The sequence below is a fragment of the Pristiophorus japonicus genome, chromosome 9 (genome assembly GCF_044704955.1).
Source record: "Pristiophorus japonicus isolate sPriJap1 chromosome 9, sPriJap1.hap1, whole genome shotgun sequence".
Classification (NCBI taxonomy): Eukaryota; Metazoa; Chordata; class Chondrichthyes; family Pristiophoridae; genus Pristiophorus; species Pristiophorus japonicus.
Window position 1 is genome coordinate 148886495 of NC_091985.1, and position 23488 is coordinate 148909982.

General features: G+C 45.5%; 1 protein-coding gene across 2 annotated transcripts in view; it reads right to left on the reverse strand.

Annotated features, from left to right (window-relative positions):
- Positions 1–23488, reverse strand: part of sash1a (SAM and SH3 domain containing 1a) — a 260951-nt gene that overhangs the window by 95647 nt on the left and 141816 nt on the right. For both annotated transcript variants that reach the window (XM_070889949.1, XM_070889950.1), the window contains exons 2-4: positions 16457–16585; positions 1177–1227; positions 995–1044 (exon numbers count right to left, since the gene is read on the reverse strand). In XM_070889949.1, the coding sequence (XP_070746050.1) occupies positions 995–1044; positions 1177–1227; positions 16457–16585 (230 nt within the window). The remainder of the gene's footprint in view (positions 1–994; positions 1045–1176; positions 1228–16456; positions 16586–23488) is intronic.

The window sequence follows — 23488 nt, forward strand, 5'->3', positions numbered from 1 at the left end:
ATCAACCACACGGCCAATTTTTGTATCATCTGAAAATGTCTTTATCACTAAAGTCTAAATCATTAATATATACTACAAAATACAAGGGACCGAGTACTGAGCCTTGTGGAACTCCACTGGAAACAGCCTTCCAGTCACAGATTGTTACAAGAGGATTTGAGTATAAGAGTAAAGATGTCTTACTGCAATTGTGTAGGGCCCTGGTGAGACCACATCTGGAGTATTGTGTACAGTTTTGGTCTCCTTATCCAAGGAAGGATACAGTTGCCATAGAGGGAGTGCAACGAAGGTTCATCAGACTGGTTTCTGGGATGGAGGGATTGTCCTATGAGGAGAGATTGAGTAGACTAGGCCTATATTCTCTAGAGTTTAGTGAGAGGTGATCTCATTGAAACATACAAAATTCTTACAGGGCTTGACAGGGTAGATCCAGGGAGGATGTTTCCCTGCTCGAACCAAGGGTCACAGTCTCAGAATAAGGCATTTCACATTTAGGACGAAGTGAGATGAGGAGAAATTTCTTCACTCAGAGGGTGGTGAATCTTTGGAATTTTCTACCCCAGATGGCTGTGGAGGCTCAGTCGTTGAGTATATTCAAGACAGAGATCGATAGATTTTTTGATATCAAGGAAATCAAGGGATATGGGGATTAGGCAGGAAAATGGAGTTAAGGTACAAAATCAGCCATGATCTTATTGAATGGCAAAGCAGACTCGAGGGGCTGAATGGCCTACCCCTGCTCCTATTTCGTATGTCTGTATGAATAAACCATGCAAAGGTTTTCCTTTCGGCTTGATAATGTGGATGTGTTTGGATTGTGTAATATGCCTGACTCATCATTCTGGCTTAGTGACTGTTAGACACACACATGGGTGGAGATAATGACACCCCTTGTGTTAAAGAACTGAAACAGCACTGCAAACATTTACAGATCCCTGTGTGCTTATCTGAAAGCAAAGAGTGAGAAGTATTTAGTGATGTAAACGTGACTTACTCTCTCTCGCTCTCTGGTGTTGACACCGCACTTCCCAAGACATGTGATTCCTGGGAAACAAATTTAGAGTCAGTGATCGCTAAAAAGAAAAAAGAGCTGTGTTGAAATCACAGGATGAATTTAATAAACTTGGTGTGTTCCTGGAGAGGCTCCAGGAGGATTTGAAGGGAAGCCGTACTCACTGCAGTCTCGGGCGGCAGCTGTTGGGATAGTGGATTGGCAGCCGAGCTTTCCTAAAATCAGAACACATGGAGTCTTTGTAAATCAGTAAAACGTGGCAGTTTTCAATCCAAAAATATCAAAGCCAAAGGAGAAGTCAAAACAGGGTAGAATCAGTGGAGCTACTGCATCCTGTTTATCAGAGAGACAAAACAAGTCTGAAAACTTAATTACAGAGATGGGTTTTCTCAAAATGAGAGAGAGCAAAGATTTCTCATTATTGGTCTGAGGGGATCTGAACCTTTCAGTCTGGAATTTAACCCTCAGATTCTTCACTTAAATGACAACACAGCCGGTATTTGAAAACACTCACTGAAAACTACAGCCAGCGTGTTTATATCTTGAGCCCAACACTGTCCGACATGAAATTCAGCCCTTGTCCTCAGAAAAAGAAAGACTTTATAAAGTGCCTTTCATGACCCAAGGACATCTCAAAGTGCTTTACAGCCAATGAAGTGCTTTTGAAGTGTAGTCACTGCGGTAATGTCGAAAACGTGGCAGCAATGACCAGAAAATCTGTTTTAGTGATTTTTAATTGAGGGATAAATATTGGCTAAGACTCTGGGGATAACTCTCCTGCTCTTCATCGAAATAGTGCCATTTTTAATGTCCATCCAGTTCAAGGTCTCATCTGAATGGCAGCACCTCCTTCAGAGTGATCTTTGCTTATTCTGAACAGAGAAACGGGTGTGAAAATTAACTTGAGCAACCGTGCGCGAGTGTGGGATCAATCATAGAAACATAGAAAATAGGAGCAGGAGTAGGCCATTCGGCCCTTCGAGCCTGCACCACCATTTAATAAGATCATGGCTGATCATTCCTTCAGTACCCCTTTCCTGCTTTCTCCCCATACCTGATCCCTTTAGCTGTAAGGGCCATATCTAACTCCCTCTTGAATATATCCAATGAACTGGCATCAACAACTCTCTGCGGCAGGGAATTCCACAGGTTAACAACTCTCTGAGTGAAGAAGATTCTCCTCATCTCAGTCCTAAACAGCCTGCCCCTTATCCTAAGACTGTGTCCCCTGGTTCTGGACTTCCCCAACAACGGGAACATTCTTCCCGCATCTAGCCTGTCCAGTCCAGTCAGAATCTTATGTTTCTATAAGATCCCCTCTCATCCTTCTAAACTCCAGTGTATAAAGGCCCAGTTGATCCAGTCTCTCCTCATATGTCAGTCCAGCCATCCCTGGAATCAGTCTGGTGAACCTTTGCTGCACTCCCTCAACAGCAAGAACATCCTTCCTCAGATTAGGAGACCAAAACTGAACACAATATTCCAGGTGGGGCCTCACCAAGGCCCTGTACAACTGCAGCAAGACTTCCCTGCTCCTATACTCAAATCCCCTAGCTATGAAAGCCAACATACCATTTGCCTTCTTCACCGCCTGCTGTACCTGCATGCCAACTTTCAATGACTGATGAACCATGACACCCAGGTCTCGCTGCACCTCCCCTTTTCCTAATCTGCCGCCATTCAGATAATATTCTGCCCTCGTGTTTTTGCAACCTCACATTTATCCACATTATACTGCATCTGCCATGTATTTGCCCACTCGCCTAACCTGTCCAAGTCACCCTGCAGCCTCTTAACATCCTCCTCACAGCTCACACCGCCACCCAGATTAGTGTCATCTGCAAACTTGGAGACATTACACTGAATTCCATCATCTAAATCATTAATATATATTGTAAAGAGCTGGGGTCCCAGCACTGAGCCCTGCGGCACTCCACTAGTCACTGCCTGTCATTCTGACTCCACTAGTTACTGTCTGCCAATCAATCTCCTCTGGGCCTGCTGGAGACACTGAGGTATCAGAAAACCGTTTCAGATGCCGATGACATCAGCCTGCACAGCCAGATGAGCAGTGCAGGGAGATTGATATTAGGCAGAAGGATGTGGGGTAAAGCAAGTTCCAGCTGGAATTTAATGATAAACAAAGTAACAAGAAACAGGAAATGTGTGCAACTATTGAAAACCTACAGGGAAAGATGGAACAGGAAAGGGATGGCGTGTGATTACCGGTCAACTATTCGCAGCTTTTGCTGAAGGTCAGTCTTCAGATCCAGCATCCACATTGTCCACATTTGCCCAGGTGCCAAACTTGCCTCAGTCGCTCACACTCTCACCACTGGATCAGAAGGTCATAGGGGGGAATTTTAACCCCCAAAAAAGTGTGGGTTGATGTCGGGTGGGAGGTTAAAGTGTTAAAATACTGAAACCAGACCCCAACCCGTCCACTTCTGGTTTAAACGGAGGCCAGGCAGCAAACATACTCCCAGGAGGCGGGACGTCCATTTAAATATTATAATTAAGCTGGTGTGCCTCAGATTTAACCACCATTTCAAATTAAACTCTGGCTGGTTGGGTTTCTCAGGCCTCAGGGAACCCGCCAGCTAACGTATGGCGAGGACTGCTGGATCGAGAAGTAAATGCCATTACAATTAGCTGCTGGACCCAGCGTCTCTGCCTCACCCACCCACCTCAATCGGACACCCACCCCCTCCAGGTCTCCTCTCTGCGGCCTAGTGCCACAAGCCTACCCGCTCACAGCCAGCCGACCTCTCTATCTGGCTGGCTGCGGACAGGAAACAGAGCTTTGAAATGCTAATCAGGCCCTGCCATTAACTTCGGGAGGGCCTCGTGAGCCAGATTAAAAATCTGCCGATAGGTTCAACCCCACTCCAGAGGCTTGAGCACAAAATCTGGGCTGAGACTGCAGTGCTGAGGGAGCAGATACAAATTGTTGAGGTGTTGGAGGAGCACAGGCACAGTCATCCAAGTATCCAGTGCCTGCCAATTTGCATGGCATCCCATGACCAGCAGCTTCTGTTCTATGGGCTTAAATTTCAAGATCTGTTCGTGAAAACAGCTTGATGATTCAGTGCCAGCGCGGAAGAATAGGCTGCACATGAATGTAACATGTGAGGTGGCATATACTTTAAGCCTTCTAAGTATAGGGAGGAGACTTGCATCAGTAATTGTATATGGCAGTGTGATTAGCACCTTAATCTGCGGGAAAGCAGGGTGTGACATAAGACCGTGACTTATTCTTTCTTGTTGTCTGAAAACCAAATCAGCTTTAGAAAACGCTAAATCTGCTGAACATTCTTACCAGTGTACAGACTTAGCAGGTTATTTGTGCTTACTGATACACCACATGTGGCTCAGTTGGTAGCACTCACGCCTGAGTTGAAAGGTTATGGGTTGAAGTCCCACTCCTTACATGAGAAACTTGAGCACAAAATCTAGGCTGACACTCCCAGTGCAATACTGAGGGACTGCTACGCTGTCGGAGGTGCCGTCTTTTGAATGAGACCTTAAACCAAGGCCTCTAAGGTGCACATAATAGATCCCACTACACTATTCGAAGAAGCAGCAGTGTCCTGGCCAATATTTATCCCTCAACCAATGTCACTAAAACAGATTATCTGTTCATTATCTCATTGCTGTTCATGGGACCTTGCTGTGCAAAAATTGGCTGCTGTGTTTCCTACATTACAGCAGTTACTGCACTTCAAAAGTACTTAATTCATATAGATTTTAGCTCCAGGCACTGACCAGTAACCCAGTTTCACAGATCAATTGCATACTGTCAACTACATTACCATTTTGTAATCCTGATCTTTACAAATGCAAACTAAAACTGATTAAAACTGTAAGGGAGAAAAAATTGGTGATCGCCAGCAAAGCAGTCGGTGCCCTCACCAACTGCCGTTAACGGCCACAGCGCTAACTGATCGAAATTGGCGTGGGGGGGGTGGTAGGTGCCACAGTGCTAACCTTAGGCGTAACACCGTCCAGGTGGTGTTGCATGAGGGAGCCGGGACTAATTTGTAGTCCTGGTGCGATGTTGCTGCTTCCCCCCAGCGTCTGTGTGCAAGGCTGTGAAGCTCGCAGTGCATTGTGGGCAGTGCGGAGCTCTGAAATTTAAAGGGCCATGTATATCGAAGCAAGGGAAAATAAAATGCACTGATTTAGTACATTTTCAGCCCTTTGTCTTTTTACAAATATTCAATAATTAAAAGTTACAAATGTGATTATTCAGCTCTTAAAGCTGAATTACCTTCCTAAACTAAACAAATGGGAAAACTGCCTCAGCACTAACACAAATGGTTCAGCAAGCCAGGGACGGGGCACCCAGGGTCTCGTATGCAGCACTCCAGCTTTATGCAGAGAGTCAAAGCTGCAAGACTGATCCTCTACCCACAAGGGCCAGGAGGACCTCCAGAAAGAACAATGTGGGAGTACATTAACTAGGCCATCACTGCCAGCAGCATCTCCCCCACCACCCGGTTCTAGTGCCCAAATAAGCATTATGACCTCAATCCATGGGTCAAGGTCAGTGAATGCATCTTCAAAAGCCATCACGTACTACCTACACCACCTCACACACTGCTCAATGCAGGACCCCCTACCAACCAGCTGCACCAAATGACAAGGCACATCTACCATTTCCAGCATCACCCTTGGAGGAGAAGGTGCAGGCTATTCTTGGCAGAGGCATGGCAGAGTCCTTGGCCAGTGGCGGGGCTGAAAGGATACAAGATGCTGGTATCCTCATACGTTATCCCCCTTCTGGCATGCACCTCTAGGTTTGCTGCCCTCCCGTCAGCACAACTCCACCCTTGCGCCTTCCTCATTTCACACACCCGAGAAATGCAGCCTGCCCAGCCAGTGGGTCAGCTTGCCCAGCCACAGATATACCAGCCACAAAGGGGCTGTTTGGGATCCATCCGTGTGTCTGATTCCTCCTCTTCTGCATCTTCCGCTTCCCTCTGCAAGCAGATGCTGTCAATGTCAAATGACAGCATAAAATGCTGCAAAGACTCAGTTGGTCAGACAGCACGTCGACCTGAGATGTGAAGTCCATAAATGTAGCGGGACCTGCTGAGTATTCGCAGAATGTTCTGTCTTTTCAAAGGCCTTCACTTACCATCTGAGCCCTCGCAAGCGTCCAGCTGCAGATCAAAACACTTTTTAAAAAAAAAAACTTTTCACATATTTCGCAGGAAGCCACCACTTCAATAAAATCCAAAAAAAAACAAGGTCAAAACCTTCCATTCAAAGTTACCTGAATGATGTGTGTGCCATTTTAACAGCTGCAGATATCACTCGACAGCCTGCTTGCAGGACCCAGTTCTGAATTGAGCGCCAGGGACGTAGGTGACGTGAAGTTGGCGATGTCACCGTGCCACCATTTTTTTTTTTTTTTTTTTAACAGGGTGCTGCCAGTTACCGAGGGAGCAAAGGGGCCCACAAATATGGCAGTCACCATGGGGACCGCCTTCAGCTGGCGCAAGAGTGGCGACTTCCATTTTTTAGAGAATCGCTGGCGCTAACAGGTGGCGGTAAGTATTTGAATTTCTTGCCCTATGTGTCCTCAATTAGGATACAGCAGGCTAAGAGTGACTGTGTGTGGCATCTATACTACGCCCATTTACCTCATGTAGCCTGGTGGCTATTGTGCCTCAAAAGCAATCGTTTGTAAGAACATAAGAAATAGGAGCAGGATTAGACCATTTGGCCCCTTGAGCCTGCTCCGCCAGTTAGTAAGATCGTTGTTGATCTGATCATGGACTCAGTTCCACTTACCTGCCTGCTCCCCATAACCCTTTATTTCCTTATCACTCAAAAATCTTTAAGAATCTAAAAGTTTTTATGTGAAGCCCTTTCATGGAGGTGTGATAAGAATATATAAGAACAAGAATTAGGAGCAGGAGTAGGCCCCTCGAGCCTGCTCTGCCATTCATAACATTATGACTGATCTTCGATCTCAACTCCACTTTCCTGCCTGATATTCATATCCCTTGACTCCCCTAGAGTCCTGAAATCTATCTATCTCAGCCTTGAATATATTCAACGATTCAGCATTCACAGCCCTTTGAGGTAGAGAATGCCAAAGATTCATAACATTCTGAGATAAGAAATTCCTTCCCATCTCAGTCTTGAATGGTCGATCCCTTATCCTGAGACTATGCTCCCTAGTTCTAGACTTTCTAGCCAAGGGGAAACAACCTCTGAGCATTTACCCTGTCATTTACCCTGTCAATCCCCCTCAGAATCTTATGTTTCAATGAGATCACCTCTCATTCTTCTAATGCCAGAGAGTATAGGCTTAATCTACCCAATCTCTCCTCATAGGACAACCTTCTCATTCCAGGGATCAATCCAGTGAACCTTTGTTGCACCACCTCGAATGCAAGGATATCCTTTCTCAGATAAGGAGACCAAAACTGTGCATAGTACTCCAGATGTGGTTTCACCAAAGTCCTGTACAATTGTAGCAAGACTTCCTTACTCTTCTACTCCTCTTGCAATAAAGGCCAACGTGCCGTTTACCTTCCGAATTGCTTGCTGTACCTGCAGGCTGGCTTTCTATGTTTCTGTACTAGAACACCTAAATATCTCTGAACACGAGGATTTAATAGTTTCTCACCATTTAAAAAATATTCTGCTTTTCTATTCTTCCTACCAAAGTGAATAACCTCACATTTCCCCACATTATACTCCATCTGCCAACTTATTGCCCACTCACCAAACGGTCTATATCCCTTTGCAGACTGTGTCCTCCTCACAGCTTACTTTCCCACCTAGCTTTGTATCATCAGCAAACTTGGATACATTACACTCAGTCCCTTCATCTAAGTCATTAATATATATTTTTTTCCTTTTTATGGCTCCGACCTGCCGCTGATGGTCTCTCGTAGGTTGGGGCCACCACGCTGCCCATGGCCGCCGCCGCTCGCCGCTCCTTTGATGGCTCCGACCTGCCGCTGATGGTCTCTCGCAGGTTGGGCCCGCCATCAGCAGCGTGGCGGCGTACCACCAGCGCGAGCTGGTGCAGGAGAGAGACGGCAGCGAAGAGGGATGTCATTGAGGTCCAGGTCGCTGATTGGAGCATGAGCAGGTACAGCAGGAGCAGCGAGGTCAGGGTGAAGGAGTGGCGAGAGATTGTAGATTATATATTGCTAATATATTACCTCTAACCCCATGAGCCCTTATCTTGCGTAACAACGTTTTGCGAGGCACTTTATTGAATGCCTTTTGGAAATCCAACTATACACATCCACTATTTTTTCTTTATCTACCCTGCTAGTTACATCCTCAAAAAACTCTAATAAATTTGTTAAACACTATTTCCCTTTCATAAAACCATTTTGACTCTGCCTAATCATAATATGATTTTCTAAATGCTCTTTTACCACTTCCTTAATAATGGATTCCAACGTTTTCCCAACAAATGATGTCAGACTAACTGGCCTGTAGTTCCTGGTTTTCTCTCCCTCTTTTCTTGAATAGTAGGATTACATTTGCTACCTTCCAATCCGTTGGGACAGTTCCAGAATCTAGGGAATTTTGGAAGATCATAACCAATGCAGCCACCATCTCTGCAGCCACTTTATTAGAACCCTAGATGTAGGCCATCAGGTCCAGGGGATTTGTCAGCTTTTAGTCCCATTAGTTTCCGAAGTACATTTTCTCGACTGATCTTAATTACTTTAAGTTCCTCGCTCTCATTAGCCCGTTGATTCCTCACTATTTTTGGTATGCTTTTTGGGTTTTCTACTGTAAAGATAGATACAAAATATTCATTTAACATTCCTGCCATTTTTTTAGTCCCCATAATAATTTCTCCTGTCTTAGCCGCTAAGGGACCAACGCTTACTTTTACCACTCTCTTCCTTTTTACATACTTGTAGAAGCTCTTACAATCTGCCTTTATATTTCTTGCTAGTTTATTCTCATTCTATTTTCTCCCCTATCAATGTTTTGGTCATCCTTTGCTGGTTTCTAAAGCTCTCCCAATCCTCAGGCTTACTACTATTCTTCGCAACATTATAAGCCTCTTCTTTTAATCTCATGCTATCCTTAACTTCTTTAGTTAGCCAAGGATGGATCACTTTCCCTGTGGAGTTTTTATTTCTCAATTGAATGAATATTCATTACGAATTTTGGAATATTTCTTTAAATGCTTGCCTTTGCTTATCTACCATCAAACCTTTTAATTTAATTTCCCAATCTACCTTGGCCAACTTGCCCCTCATACCTATGTAATTGGCTTTATTTAAGTTTAAGACTCTAGTTTTGAACCTAAGTACGTCACTCTCAAACCCAACGTGAAATTCTATCATGTTAGGATCACTCGTCCCCAGAGGATCCTTTACTATGAGATTACTAATTAACCCTGTCTCATATCCGCATATTACACAATATAAGATCTAAAGTAACCTGCTCCTTGGTTGGTTCCACGATGTATTGTTCTAGGAAACTGTCTCGAATGCATTCCATGAACTCGTCCTCCAGACTACCTTTGCCGATATGATTTGCCCAGTCAAAAGAAAACTGAAGTCCCCCACAATTATTATATTACCTTTGTTACAAGCTCCTATTATTTGTTGATTAATACTCTGTCCAAAAGCTGTACAAATACAAAACTTTATTTATATTTCTTTAAATCTATCCCTTTACCAAGAACAAGCCAGAGAAGAACCAAGATGGTGTACGATTGATACAATTAGCAAACACAGCTCGATTTCAAGTAGTGAAATTAGGATTATGCCATCGCATACATGTGATCAAGGAGAGCTGGCAGAGCTGCCTAACAAATCAAAGTACCAATAATTTCAGACACATCATCTGGGCTCGTAAAATATATTTTATATTAAAAAAAACACAGACATACATATATATAAAACACACACACACAAACACAAATATAAACACAGATCTCTAAATAAACACATATACATGTAAACACATACATATAAACACAGCGACATAAACAGACATACAAACACTTTTGCACATGCATGAAAACAAACATGCATATACATAAACACACCCATAAACATACATATAAACACACACACATATATTATCACACATACATATATATATATATGTATAAAAACACACCTAAACATACACATACATATATAAACACACAAAGACATGAATATGAATATATGTGAATGATCTCTAGCCTGGAGTTAGCTCGTTTGGCTGCAAAGGAAAACAAGGAGCGCTCTAAGTGTTCTTGGTAGGAACTGAAGGCAGTGAAAGAGGAAGAACAATGCAAACTGGAAGAGATGGAACAATGACAAAGAGTACCGTAGTAATATAAAACGGAGGAGGAGAAGGAGAAAGAGCATTGGCTTACTCTTGGGCTGGCAGAGAAACACTTACTAACTGAATCTACAATGCTCGGAAAATTATTTTATTAAATCGAATCAGTTTTCTGAATTTTGAGGGAGATGATATTGATGGTTTTATTCGGGCTTTAGTACAAGTTCATCACAATTTTTGAAGGCAAAACTGCTAACATTTGGTTCGACACAGGCTAATTCCATGACCACGGTTTTATTTCCATGCCTTTGAGGTTGTGATTGGGAATGACATCAAGCATGAAGGGACTTTAACCGAGTCGCTCAGGGAAATGGAGGCCAGGACGATGCAGGGAGAGAAGATTGGCAGCAAGAGTCGCTGATGGCACGGTGCAAGTATGACTTTATAAGAAATCCACAGGTACATCAGCAACATTTGCGTAATGTGGGCTCTGTCAGTTTGGCTCAGTTGGTGGCACTCTCGCCTGCAAGTAGGAAGATCGTGGGCCTAGAAATTGGATTGTTACAGGCAGAAAATGGGTGCCTAAGGGTTAGTAAGGCAGGCAGTGTGCGTATGCTCAGTGCCGGAAGTGCACCACCCGCCATATTGGTAAAGGCCCCACCACTGAACGTCAGTTTGAAGCCCCCTTTGCAAAATTTAATTGTGCATGTGACGGTCAGTTCCTTCAGGCACTTGGCATCCAACCCAATGGTCCTTAAAGGTCGGAAAGGTGAGAGTGGACTTATTTTTTTTTTTTTTACTTACCTTGTGGTGCACATAATTCAGACTGACAATTCAGGGCAGTTCTGAGGGAGTGTTGCACTGTTGGATATGCTGGGGGATAAATTGGATAAGGCTTATAAACAGGCACAGTGATCACGGTGCACGATTAACCCACGCCCATTCACTGTGAGCAGCCAGCACTACCGCCGTTGTTCAATGGCTGCACGCATCCTGAGATCCTAGCACTACTTAAAGGCAGCCTGTACTTCTTAAAGGGTAGTTGCACTGTGGCTGGAATAGGTGGTGGGAGTCCTTTGTGAGCTGAATCTGTGCTGTCAAAGATTGAAGAATGGCTGAACATGGTACAGAGTGTGCACCAAGTTTTTTTGATAATGCACTGGAGGCCTTGATGGAAGAGGTGGAATGGAGGAGAGATGTCCTGTACCCACAGGGGGGCAAGAGGCCCTCTCGACACATGCTCAAGAGGCAGTGGGAAGAAATAGCAGCAAATATCAATGGCAGGAGTTTTACTCCTCGAACAAGGATGCAGTACAGGAAGAAGTTTAATGATTTCACACAAGTTGTCAGAGTGAGTGACTTCATCTTCCAATGGCATATCCCACCAACTGCACCAATAGCCTCAGCCACTGCTCAATTCTCTACAGCCCCATCACCCATCTACCAGCAATCTCTATCAATCAGGACTCATACCCAGCATTCATATGCTTTACCTCACCCTCACACACTGAGCACTGTTGCAAGCTTCACACCCACAACCCACACACACACAGGCAACTATTCAACTATGATAGCCACATCACCCAAACACTGCAGGACACTCACTGACACATTCCCTCTTTCTTGCAGGAGAAGGTGGCACATAACAGCAGGCAGCAGGAAAGAACTTGAGGAGGATAAGCACGCCTGCATGTTTAACACACATGGCTATCATGGGAAGGGGCATCGCTGAGGTCGTGGCCACTGGTGATGTTGAAGCGATTGATGAGGAGGGACCCGCATACCCAATCCTCCTCCTCGCATCCCACTTCTCCCTCATCCCTCAATCTCTGAGTGAGAAGCTGCAGAGTGTAAGCATTCACTTCTTACATCCCAACACTTGTCCCTTTTTCGTTTCAGATACCAAAGAACTGGAACCTGACCAGTCAGTGGAGGAAGAGGAAGACAGTGAAGTTGAAGCAACACTGTCACTCAATCTTGCATTTGCAACCACCAGCTCAGAGACTGACACTGCGTGTATTTTAGAAGCTAGGGTAGGGGAGGGAGCTGCACATGCTGAGACACCGGGCACAAGTGCATAGGAGCCAGGGTGCGAGTGGGGGAGGGGGTTGGACGGTGGTGAGGAAAGGATAGTGCAGGTGCCAGCTCGCTGGAGGGAGAGGTCGCACACCAGTTTTTTTAATTATTCATTCACGGGATGTAGACATCGTTGGCAAGGCCAGCATTTATTATCCATCCCTAATTGCCCTCGAGAAGGTGGTGGTAAGCTGTCTTCTTGAACCGCTGCAGTCCGTGTAGTGAAAATACTCCCACAGTGCTGATAGGTAGGGAGTTTCAAGATTTTTACCCTACATTTTCAAGTCAGGATTGTGTGCGACTTGGAGGGGAACATGGAGGTGGTGGTGTTCCCACGCACCTGCTGCCCTTGTCCTTCTTGGTGGTAGAAGTCGCGGGTTTGAGAGATGCTGTTGAACAAGCCTTGGCGAGTTGCTGCAATGCATCTTGTAGATGGTACACATGGCAGAAATGGTGCACTAGTATTGGAGGGAGTCAATGTTTTAAGGTGGTCGATGGGATGCCAATCAAGCGAGCTGCTTTGTCCTGGATGGTGTTGAGCTTCTTGAGTGTTGTTGGAGCTGTACTCATCCAGGCAAATGAAGAGTATTCCATCACACTTGTGCCTTGTAGATGGTAGAAAGGCTTTGGCGAGTCAGGAGGTAAGTCACCCGCCACAGAATACCCAGCCTCTGACCTGCTTTTATAACCACAGTATTTATGTGGCTGGTCCAGTTAAGTTTCTGGTCAATGGTGACACCCAGGATATTGATGTTGGGAGATTTGACGATGGCAATGTCATTGAATAGCAAGGGGAGGTGGCTAGAATTTCCCTTGTTGGAGATGGTCATTGTTTGGCACTAGTTCTGCTGTAGAGGACTCAGATGAGGATTTCTATGAGCCTGGCTACAGAAGGCTAATGGATGTACACACCCAAAAGTTTGGCGCACTGGAAAGCCTGGTAGAAAGTCACTGCTCAATGTCAAGGAGCATGGAGGAGTCCAGCACCAATTCTGCACAGGGTTTTGCACAGAGCTTGGAGCCCATCCTTTCTAACATGAAACGAGTGGTTACCTCCATCAGCATACCTGTGAAACCCAGCATGATGTAGCTTCTGATGGCTGATGCTGCAGTGGAAGCTCAGACTGATGTCATCATGGCTCTGGATACCAGTGTTCAACGAGGCTTCCAGGGTGTCACAGCAGCCCATCAATCTGTTCTCTAATAGATCAGTAGTATTGCTGAGGTGCTGCACTGGGAGAGTGGCAGTGACTCCATGGAGCACTAACCTGCTGTCCTCTCTCAGGATGACAGCATTCATGCTCCCACCCCTGCCCTTGCTGTTGCCTGTCAGCCAGCCAGCCCAGGCCGAGATAGTGCAGTCTGAAGCCAGGCTTCTCAGCCCAGAGCTGCTTGAGGTCACCCTCGAAGGCCATCTGCAGTCTCCTCAATTTTAGGTCAGCAAACTTCCACTACCCATGCTGCACCAACGGGAGAAGCACCTCAGAGGAGCACTCGGAGAAGCAAAGGCACATGGAAGAGGCACTAAGGGAATGCAGAAGGATTAGTTTACTTTTGTATGCATTATGTCATGATTGAATTTATAAATTTGGACTGGAATGTGTAAGGTTTGGTTTTCATATTTGTGTTGTCGGAAACAGGACGATGTGATGGTCAGTGATAGAGGAACAATGAGGAGTGTGGGACTGTTGGTGAATGGGGAGGTGTGGTTCAGGTTACTGGCATCACTCATTAGTTATTTCATCACATAGATCCCGGGCAGAAAGGGGCCGTCTACACTGTAGCCTCCCTTCCTCTTCCTGTTCCTCCATTTCCTGCTGCTCTTGCCCACTACCCCCCTGCCCCCTCCTCTTCCAGCTCCTTCTCTTCCTATTCCTAGGGGGTGACAAGGGCTCTTCCCTCATAATGGCCAGGTTGTGCAGGATACCACCACAAATCTTGATACCCACTCAGCTGAGTATGGCAGGGCTGCTCCAGAGCGGTCCAGGCAGTGGAAGCATTGCGTGAGGATGCCAATGCTATACTCTATAATGTTATATATGCATAGCTCCCATTGCAGGCCTGCTGTTCACATGTGTGTGTGTTCCGTACCGGAGCCATGAGCCATGTCATCAGTGGATAACTCTTGTCGCCCAGCAACCAATCCTTTGACTTGCCATGGTGGGTCAAATGCAGCTGGCACAGAGGACTGCCACAGAATGAATGAATCATGACTGCTGCCAGGATAACGGGCATTCACCTGCCTGATGCGCTGCCTGTGGTTGCACACAAGTTGCACAGTAAGGGAGTGCAATCCCTTTCGGTTCAGGAAAATGGCAGCATTCACGAGGCGCACACAAAGCAAGGTGCATGCTGTCAGTGGCATCCTCCACTATGAAGCCTGCAATCCAAGCAAACACTCGTGCTCACTTCACCTGCTTGTCTCTCGCAAGAGGGAATAAGATGAAGCTGTCTCCCTTTGCATAGAAAGCCTCAGTGACCTCACTTATGCAGCAGAGCACGGCAAACTGCGAGATGTTGCTTATATCTCCAGCAGCTACCTGAAATGAGCCAGACACTTAAATGTTAAGAGCCACAGTCACCTTGAGAGCCACAGGCAATGCCACAGGTCCATGCCCTGCTCTGAGTTGTAATTGCAGTAGTGGCAGACTTCATTCAAGGCCTCTTTAGTGAAGTGAAGACATCTCAAGCTTTAGTCGTTGCTGAAGTTAAGGCAAGAGAATTGCTCCCTAAAGGCCCTTGGCGGATATGGCCTCCTGCTGAGAGCTCTTGTCCCCTTCCTCCTCTTCTAGCAGCTTCTCTTCATTGTCCCTGTCACGCTCAATTCCAAGAGGAAAACCATGCCACCCATGTCTGGAAGCAACTTGTTTCAGCACAAGCCTTTAAACCATCAAAAAAGTACTTCAGCACCAGCCAGACTGCTCCCTGTAGACTATTCAAACTTTAGGCAAGTAAACGAAAGCTCCCAAAATCTATAGAATTGCACCAGCAACCAGAAGAAATAATCCAGCAACTAACCTGAAAGTAGTTCATGATCCCTTGAAGTAGCGCTGGTGGGTGGTTTTTGTGTCGTTTAATGTCATGTTCAACTGTGCGAGGTTCAGAGGAGGCCAGCGCATCCGTTCTAAAACGGTGATGCTGGCGTTAGCGTTGCACACTGATTGACATCATAATCTGCCGGCTCAGCATGCAGCTGCCGGTTGTTGGGCTTGCGTGCACAAACTACTGTACCAAGATCGGAAGTATGTGCGCACATTTTGGGCACAATTTTGGAGCTTTAGGTAGCCGATTAGTGCCTAAAAAACAGGCACTACAGAGCCCAATTTCTCCCCCATGGTCTTTTGGATGAGACGTTAATCCGAGGCCCCGCCTGCCCTCTCAGGTGGATGTAAAAGATTCCATGGCACTATTCCAAATGCATAAGAGTGCTCCCTGCTGTCCTGGCCAAAACTTATTCCTCAAATAAATATCACCAAAAATGATTACCTGGTCATCCATCTCACTGCTATTTCTGGTACCAGGCTGTCGTGTTGGCCTACGTAACTCTTGAAAAGTAATTCATTGGCTGTGAACTACTTTCGGACATCCCGAGGATATGAGAGGGACTCTATAAATCGCACCAGGCTTTCTGCCCATCTTTGAACCCACCGTGCAGTCCAAATGAGGCCCATTCAGAACAGTGAACTGGTGGGAGCAGGGGTTTGAGCGGCTGAGGGAAACAGTACAATTCGAATGGATAATAAAATACAAAATGTGGTATTTAATTTGAGGCCTAGTTAATGTTTCACTCCGAGGTTCTCAAATACACCTGAATTTGATGTATTGCTAGGTTTTCTTGCTATCCTGCCACACACTTATCCCTCAACAAACACCACTAAAAACAGATTGTCTGGTCATTTATTTCATTCCTGTTTGTGGGAGCTTGCTGTGTGCAAATTGACTGCTGCATTTCCAACATTACAGCAGTGACTGCACTTTAAAAGTACTTCATGTAAAGTGCTTTGGGTCGACTTGAAGTCGTGACGAGCCCTATAGAAATGCAAGTTCTTTCATTTCTTTGTGCAGATCTCCGAGAGGACTCGGGCTGTTTCTTACCAGTTCAAGGTCCTCTGAGACTTTGTGGGCGCCTAGCTCTTCCATCCTTTCAGACACATCATTAAGGCAGGTGTTGTAGTATTCCGTATACTGCTGAGCCAGGTCATCGATGTTTCCCAGTGATCCATCCTTTTGCAGAAAAAAAGGAGAGAAGCATGAAAATTCAGTGTACAACACAGAGGATGGAATCACAAGGAACCGGCCAACCCCCAATATATTCCAATCAACCGATGTCTGATGTACTTGCAGCAAAATTATCTTTATGAAAAAGTGTTAGTCCAGCCTTACTTTATTTGCAAACAACCGGCGGAGTCAGCTGTGGCTCAGTTGGTAGCACTCTTACCTCTGAGTCAGAAGGACATAGTTTAAAGGATCACAGCATCATTGAAACCTACAGCACGGAAGGAGGCCATTTCGGCCCTTTGTGTCCGCACCGGGCAAGAAAGAGCTGTCCCACTTTCCAGCTCTAGGTCCATAGCCTTGGAGGTTACAACACTTTAAGTGCATATCCAAGTACTTATTAAAAGGGGGGAGGGTTTCTGCCTCTACCACCCTTTCAGACAGTGAGTTCCAGACTCCTAACACCCTCTGGGTGGTGAAAACATTTCCACTCAAATCCCCTCTAAACTTCCAACCAATGACTTTAAATCTATGCCCCCTGGTTGTTGACCCCTCTGCTAAGAGAAATACTTCCTTCCCATCCACTCTATCTAGGCCCTTCATAATGTTATACACCTCAATGAGGTCTCCCCTAAGCCTCCTCTGTTCCAAAGAAAACAAGCCCAGCCTATCCAATCTTTCCTCATTGCTAAAATTCTCCAGTTCAGGCAACATCCTCATAAATCTTCTCTGTATCCTCTCTAGTGCAATCACATCTTTTCTGTAATGTGCTGACCAGAACTGCACACAGTACCCTAGCTGTGGCTTGACTAGTGTTTTATACAGTTCAAGCATAACCTCCCTGCTCTTTTATTCTATGCCTCGGCTAATAAAGGCAAGTATTCTGTATGCCTTCTTAACCACCTTATCTACCTGTCCTGCTACCTTCAGGGATCTGTGGACATGCACTCCAAGGACCCTCTGATCCTCTACACTTCTGTGTCCTACCATTTATTGTGTATTCCCTTGCCTTGTTAGCCCTCCCCAAATGCATTACCTCACACTTCTCCTGATTGAATTCCATTTGCCACAACTCTGCCCACCTGACCTGTCTATTGATGTCTTTCTGCAGTCTACAACGATTTTTCTTCATTATCAACCACACAGATAATTTTTGTATCATCTGCAAACTTCTTAATCATACCCACTACATTCAAATCTAATTCATTGATATGTACCACAAAAAGCAAGGGCCCTCCTGTCACAAAAACACCATCGACCATTACCCTATTACTGCAGAAGATAAAGGTTCGCGGAGTCAGAGGAAATGTATTAGCATGGATTGAGAATTGGCTGGCTAACAGAAAGCAGAGGGTCGGGATAAATGGGTCCTTTTCGGGTTCGAAATCGGTGGTTAGTGGTATGCCACAGGGATCGGTGCTGGGACCACAACTGTTTACAATATACATAGATGACCTGGAAGAGGGGACAGAGTGTAGTATAACAAAATTTGCAGATGACACAAAGATTAGTGGGAAAGTGGGTTGTGTAGAGGACACAGAGAGGCTGCAAAGAGATTTAGATAGGTTAAGCGAATGGGCTAAGGTTTGGCAGATGGAATACAATGTCGGAAAGTGTGAGGTCATCCGCCTTGGGAAAAAAAAAAGGGAATACTATTTGAATGGGGAAAAATTACAACATGCTGCGGTGCAGAGGGACCTGGGGTCCTTGTGCATGAATCCCAAAAAGTTAGTTTGCAGGTGCAGCAGGTAATCAGGAAGGCGAATGGAATGTTGGCTTTCATTGCGAGAGGGATGGAGTACAAAAGCAGGGAGGTCCTTCTGCAACTGTATAGGGTATGGGTGAGGCCGCACCTGGAGTACTGCGTGCAGTTTTGGTCGCCTTACTTAAGGAAGGATATACTGGCTTTGGAGGGGGTACAGAGACGATTCACTCGGCTGATTCCGGAGATGAGGGGGTTACCTTATGATGATAGATTGAGTAGACTGGGTCTTTACTCGGAGTTCAGAAGGATGAGGGGTGATCTTATAGAAACATTTAAAATAATGAAAGGGATAGACAAGATAGAGGCAGAGAGGTTGCTTCCACTAGTCGGGGTGACTAGAACTAGGGGGCACAGCCTCAAAATACGGGGGAGCCAATTTAAAACCGAGTTGAGAAGGAATTTCTTCTCCCAGAGGGTTGTGAATCTGTGGAATTCTCTGCCCAAGGAAGCAGTTGAGGCTAGCTCATTGAATGTATTCAAGACACAGATAGATAGATTTTTAACCAATAAGGAAATTAAGGGTTATGGGGAGCGGGCGGGTAAGTGAAGCTGAGTCCACGACCAGATCAGCCATGATCTTGTTGAATGGCGGAGCAGGCTCGAGGGGCTAGATGGCCTACTCCTGTTCCTAATTCTTATGCTCTTATGTTTCTTTCTTTCTTGCCTCTGAACCAATTTTGGAGCCAACTTGTCACTTTGCCTTGGATCCCATGGGCTTTCACTTGTGACCAGTCTGCCATGTGGGACTTTATCAAAAGCCTTGCTAAAATCCATATACCCTCCTTATTACCTCCTCCAAAAAGTCAATCAAGTTAGTCAAACACGACCTTCCCTTAACAAATCCATGCTGACTGTCCTTGATTTATCAGTGTCTTTTTAAATGAAGATTTATCCTGTCCCTCAGAATTTTTTTGAATAATTTTCCCACCAATGAGGTTAGACTGACTGGCCTGCAATTACTCGGTTTTTCTCCGTTTTTAAACAAAGGTACAATGTTAGCATTCCTCCAGTCCTCCTGTACCACACCTGTAGCCAGAGAGGATTGGAAAATGCTGGTCAGAGCCGCTGCAATTTCCTCTTTTGCTTCTCTTAATTGCCTGGGATACATGTCGTCCGGGCCTGGGGATTTAACCACTTTCAAAGCTGCTAAACCCCTTAATAATAATTCTCTCACTATGTTTATTTCATCTGATATTTCACACTCCTCCTCTCTGATTGCAATGTCTGCATCGCCCCTTTTGTGAAAACAGAGGCAAAGTATTCATTAAGAACCATACCCACGTCTTCTGCTTCCATACACAGATTGCCTTCATGGTCACTAATAGGCCCTACTCTTTCTTTAGTTATCCTCTTACTCTTAATGGGGTAAAATTCCGGCCTTGCCGGGTCCGAACGAAGTGCGCTTGGGCCCAGCGAGGCCTTGCAAAAGCCGGCTTTCGGGGCGCAAAGCGCATGCACCAAAAAACGGCTTTTCCGACCGGTCAAGATTTCCCTTGACAAACCCTCTGCATCCCCAGGAGAAGGACATTCTCGCGGGAGAGATTGGGCTATTTGTCCATCTTTATCGCCTTCAAACTTTTACGCCTGATGAAAGCAGACGTATAATAGCCTACTTTTACCAGCATAAGAGTTTTAAAACATATAAAAATTAAATTTAAATACATATTTTTATCGTAAAAGCCCTGTCCATTAAGGTAAGTTTATTTTTAGCACTATTAAAACACATTAAAAAAAATTCCAAAAAATATATTTTTTTCTAAAACATTTAATTGCATTTAATTTCAATTAATTTTAAATATGTAAGGTGTTTTATTTATTTATTATGGTGTGTTTGGGGTGTTTTAGTGGTTTTTCTCTGATAGTAATGGGAACTCGCACAAACGGAGTTCCCATTATTATCAATGAGAATACTGCATCATGATTGGCTGTCCAGGCCCATGTGACTCCAGCTTGGACTTGCGCACCTCAAAGACAGGTCCCCATGTGCTGTGCAGAGAATCTAGGCCTCCGACTGGTATCGTACGTTTCTCCGGGATCAAGTTGGATTCGTAGATTTTTTTTCGGGTCGGAGGCGTTCGTACAAAGGAAGCTGCCGACCTCAATTTTCGGCCCAATGTACTTATAAAAACATCTTTGGGCTGTCCTTGATTTTACTTGCCAAAATCTTTTCATGCTTTTTCTTTGCTTTCTTAATTTCCTACTTAAATTCACCCCTGCACTTTCTGTACTCCTCTAGGGTTTCTGCAGTATTGAGCCCCCTTTGGCATCCAGGGGGGGCTCTGGATTTGTTAGTCCAACCCTTTTTGTTTAAGGGAACAGACTTGCTCTGAACCCTCAGGATCTCCTCCTTGAATGCCTCCCACTGCTCTGATTTATCTTCCAGTAGCTGATTCCAGTCCACTTTGACGAAATCACATCTCAGCTGAGTAAAATTGGCTTTCCCCCAATTCAATCCCCACTGTAGAGATTTGAGCCCATAATCCAAGCTGACACTCCAGTACTGGACTGTCGAAGGTGCCGTCTTTCAAATGAGGTGGCTGACTCTTAACTGCCCTCTCTGAAATGGCCGAGAAGTCCACTCAGTTGTATCAAAACCAGCAACTAGGAATAAGAATTAGGAGCAGGAGTAGACTCTATGGCACCTAAAGCCATTTAATGGTTGATCTTCGACCTCAAATCTACTTTCCAGCCCGATCACCATATCCCTTGATTCCCGACAGCCCAAAAATCTATCTATCGCAGTCTTGAATACACTCAACGACTTATCCTTATCTTGAAGCTATGACCCCTTGTTCTGGACTCTCTGGCCAGGGGGAACAGCATCTCAGTTTCTACCCTGTCAAGCTCTCTAAAAATGTATGTTTCAATGAAATCACCTCTTATTCTTCTAAACACCAGAGAATATAGGCTGATTATACTCAATCTCTCCTCATATGACAACCCTCTTATCACAGGAATCAATCTAGTGAACCTCATTGCTCCCCCTCAAAGACAAGTGTATCCTTCCTTAGGCAAGGGGACCAAAATAGTGCACAGTACTCCAGGTGAGGTTTCACCAAAGCTCTATATAATTGCAGCGAGACTTCCTTACTCTTGTACTCCAACCCCCTTGCAATAAGGCTAACATACCGTTTGCTTTCCTAATTGCTTGCTGTACCAGCATATTAACTTTCTGTGATTCGTGGACAAGGACACCCAAATACCTCCGAATTCCAATGTTGTTTTTTTTTTTAAATCATTCATGGGATGCGGACATCGCTGGCAAGGCCAGCATTTATTGCCCATCCGCAATTGCCCTCGAGAAGGTGGTGGTGGACTTGAACCGCTGCAATCCGTGAGGTGGTGGTACTCCCACAGTGCTGTTAGGTGGGGAATTGCAGGATTTTGATACACACTCCTGACTTATGCCTTGTAGGTGATGGAAAGGCTTTGGGAAGTCAGGAAGTGAGTCATTAGCCGCCCAGCCCCTGAGCTGCTCCAGTAGCCACAGTATTTGTGTGTGGCTGGTCCTGTTAAGTATATGGTCAATGTTGATGGTGGGGGATTCAGTGAAGGGATTGCCATTAAAAGCCAAGGGGAGGTGGTTAGACTCATTCTTGTTGGAGATGGTCATTGCCTGGGGCTTTTGTTGTGCAAATGTTACTTGCCACATATCAGCCCAAGTCTAAATGTTGTCCAGGTCTTGCTGCATGCTGGCTCAGACTGCTTCATTATCTGAGGAGTTGTGACTGAACAGAGCACTGTGCAGTCATCAGCGAACATCCCCACTTCTGACCTTATGATGGAGGGAAGGTCATTCATGAAGCAGCTGAAGATGGTTGGGCTTAGGACACTGCCCTGAGGAACTCCTGCAGAGATGTCCTGGGGCTGAGGTGATTGGTGTCCAACAACCACAACCGTCTTCCTTCGTGCTCGGTATGACTCCAGCCGGTGGAGATTTTCCTCTGATTCCCATTGACTTCAATTTAACTAGGGCTCCTTAATGCCACACTCTGTCAAATACTGCCTTGTCAAGGGCAGTCACTCTCACCTCACCTCTGGAATTCAGCTTTTGTCCACGTTTGGACCAAGGCTGTATTGTGGTCTGGAGCCAAATAGGCCTGGTGGAAGCTAAAATTGAGCATCAGTGAGCAGGTTATTGGTGAGCAAGTGCGGGATTGATAGCACTGTGATGACATCTTCCATCACTTTGCTGATGATTGATAGTAGGCTGATTGGGCGTAATTGGCCAAATTGGATTTGTCGGGTAGATACTAGTGCTGCAGATGTATTTTACGAGTCTCTCACCGTTTAAAAAAATATTCTGCTTTTGTAATCTTCCTACCAAAGTGGATAAATTCACACTACTGCACATTGTACTCTATCTGCCTTCTCTTCTTCTGAGGCAGTCCCTCGAATCCAGGATGACTTGCTTCCACGCCAAAAAGGAATGAGTTCAATGAGTTCACAGGTGTTTCAATGAAGGACCTAATATTCCAGGACCCAAACTGCATATTGAAGGGTGGAAGATGCCTGTGCATGGATTTTTTTTAAACTTATGGTGGCCATTACACAGCAGCCACCACACGGGCTTGACATACGGTCTTGGTCCAGTGGCAAGGGTTAACCAAGACGACTGGAGACCAGCTCTGCTGCACGGACCGACTGTGCACACTTATTGCAGTGTGGGCTGGCCCATGCTGCCCCTGGGCCCACGCCTCTTCTGCTCCCCGAATTCATGCCTCTGCTGGGCCCCGATCACATCGCACTGCAATCTCTCGCTGCGACTTCGCCGCTTCTGCTGTACTTGCCCATGCTCCAATCACCGACCTGGCTTATGGTGAGGTCTAATCCAGTCGCTCTCTTCACAGCCGTCGCCCTCCAACACCAGTTGCGCTGCTCCCTGGAGTGGTATGCTTCTTTTTGCCACCATCTTGCCCATTCCCTGAATATATCTATATACCTTTGCAGCCTCTTTGTGTCCTCCTCACAGCTTAGTTTCCCACCCAGCTTTCTATTGTCAGCAAACTTGGATACATTGCACTCGGTCCATTTATGTAAGTGATTGACATAGATTGCAAATAACTAAGGCCCAAGCACTGATCCTTGCGACACCCCACCAGTTCTAACCAGCCAACTAGAAAATGGCCCGGTTATCCCAACTCTGA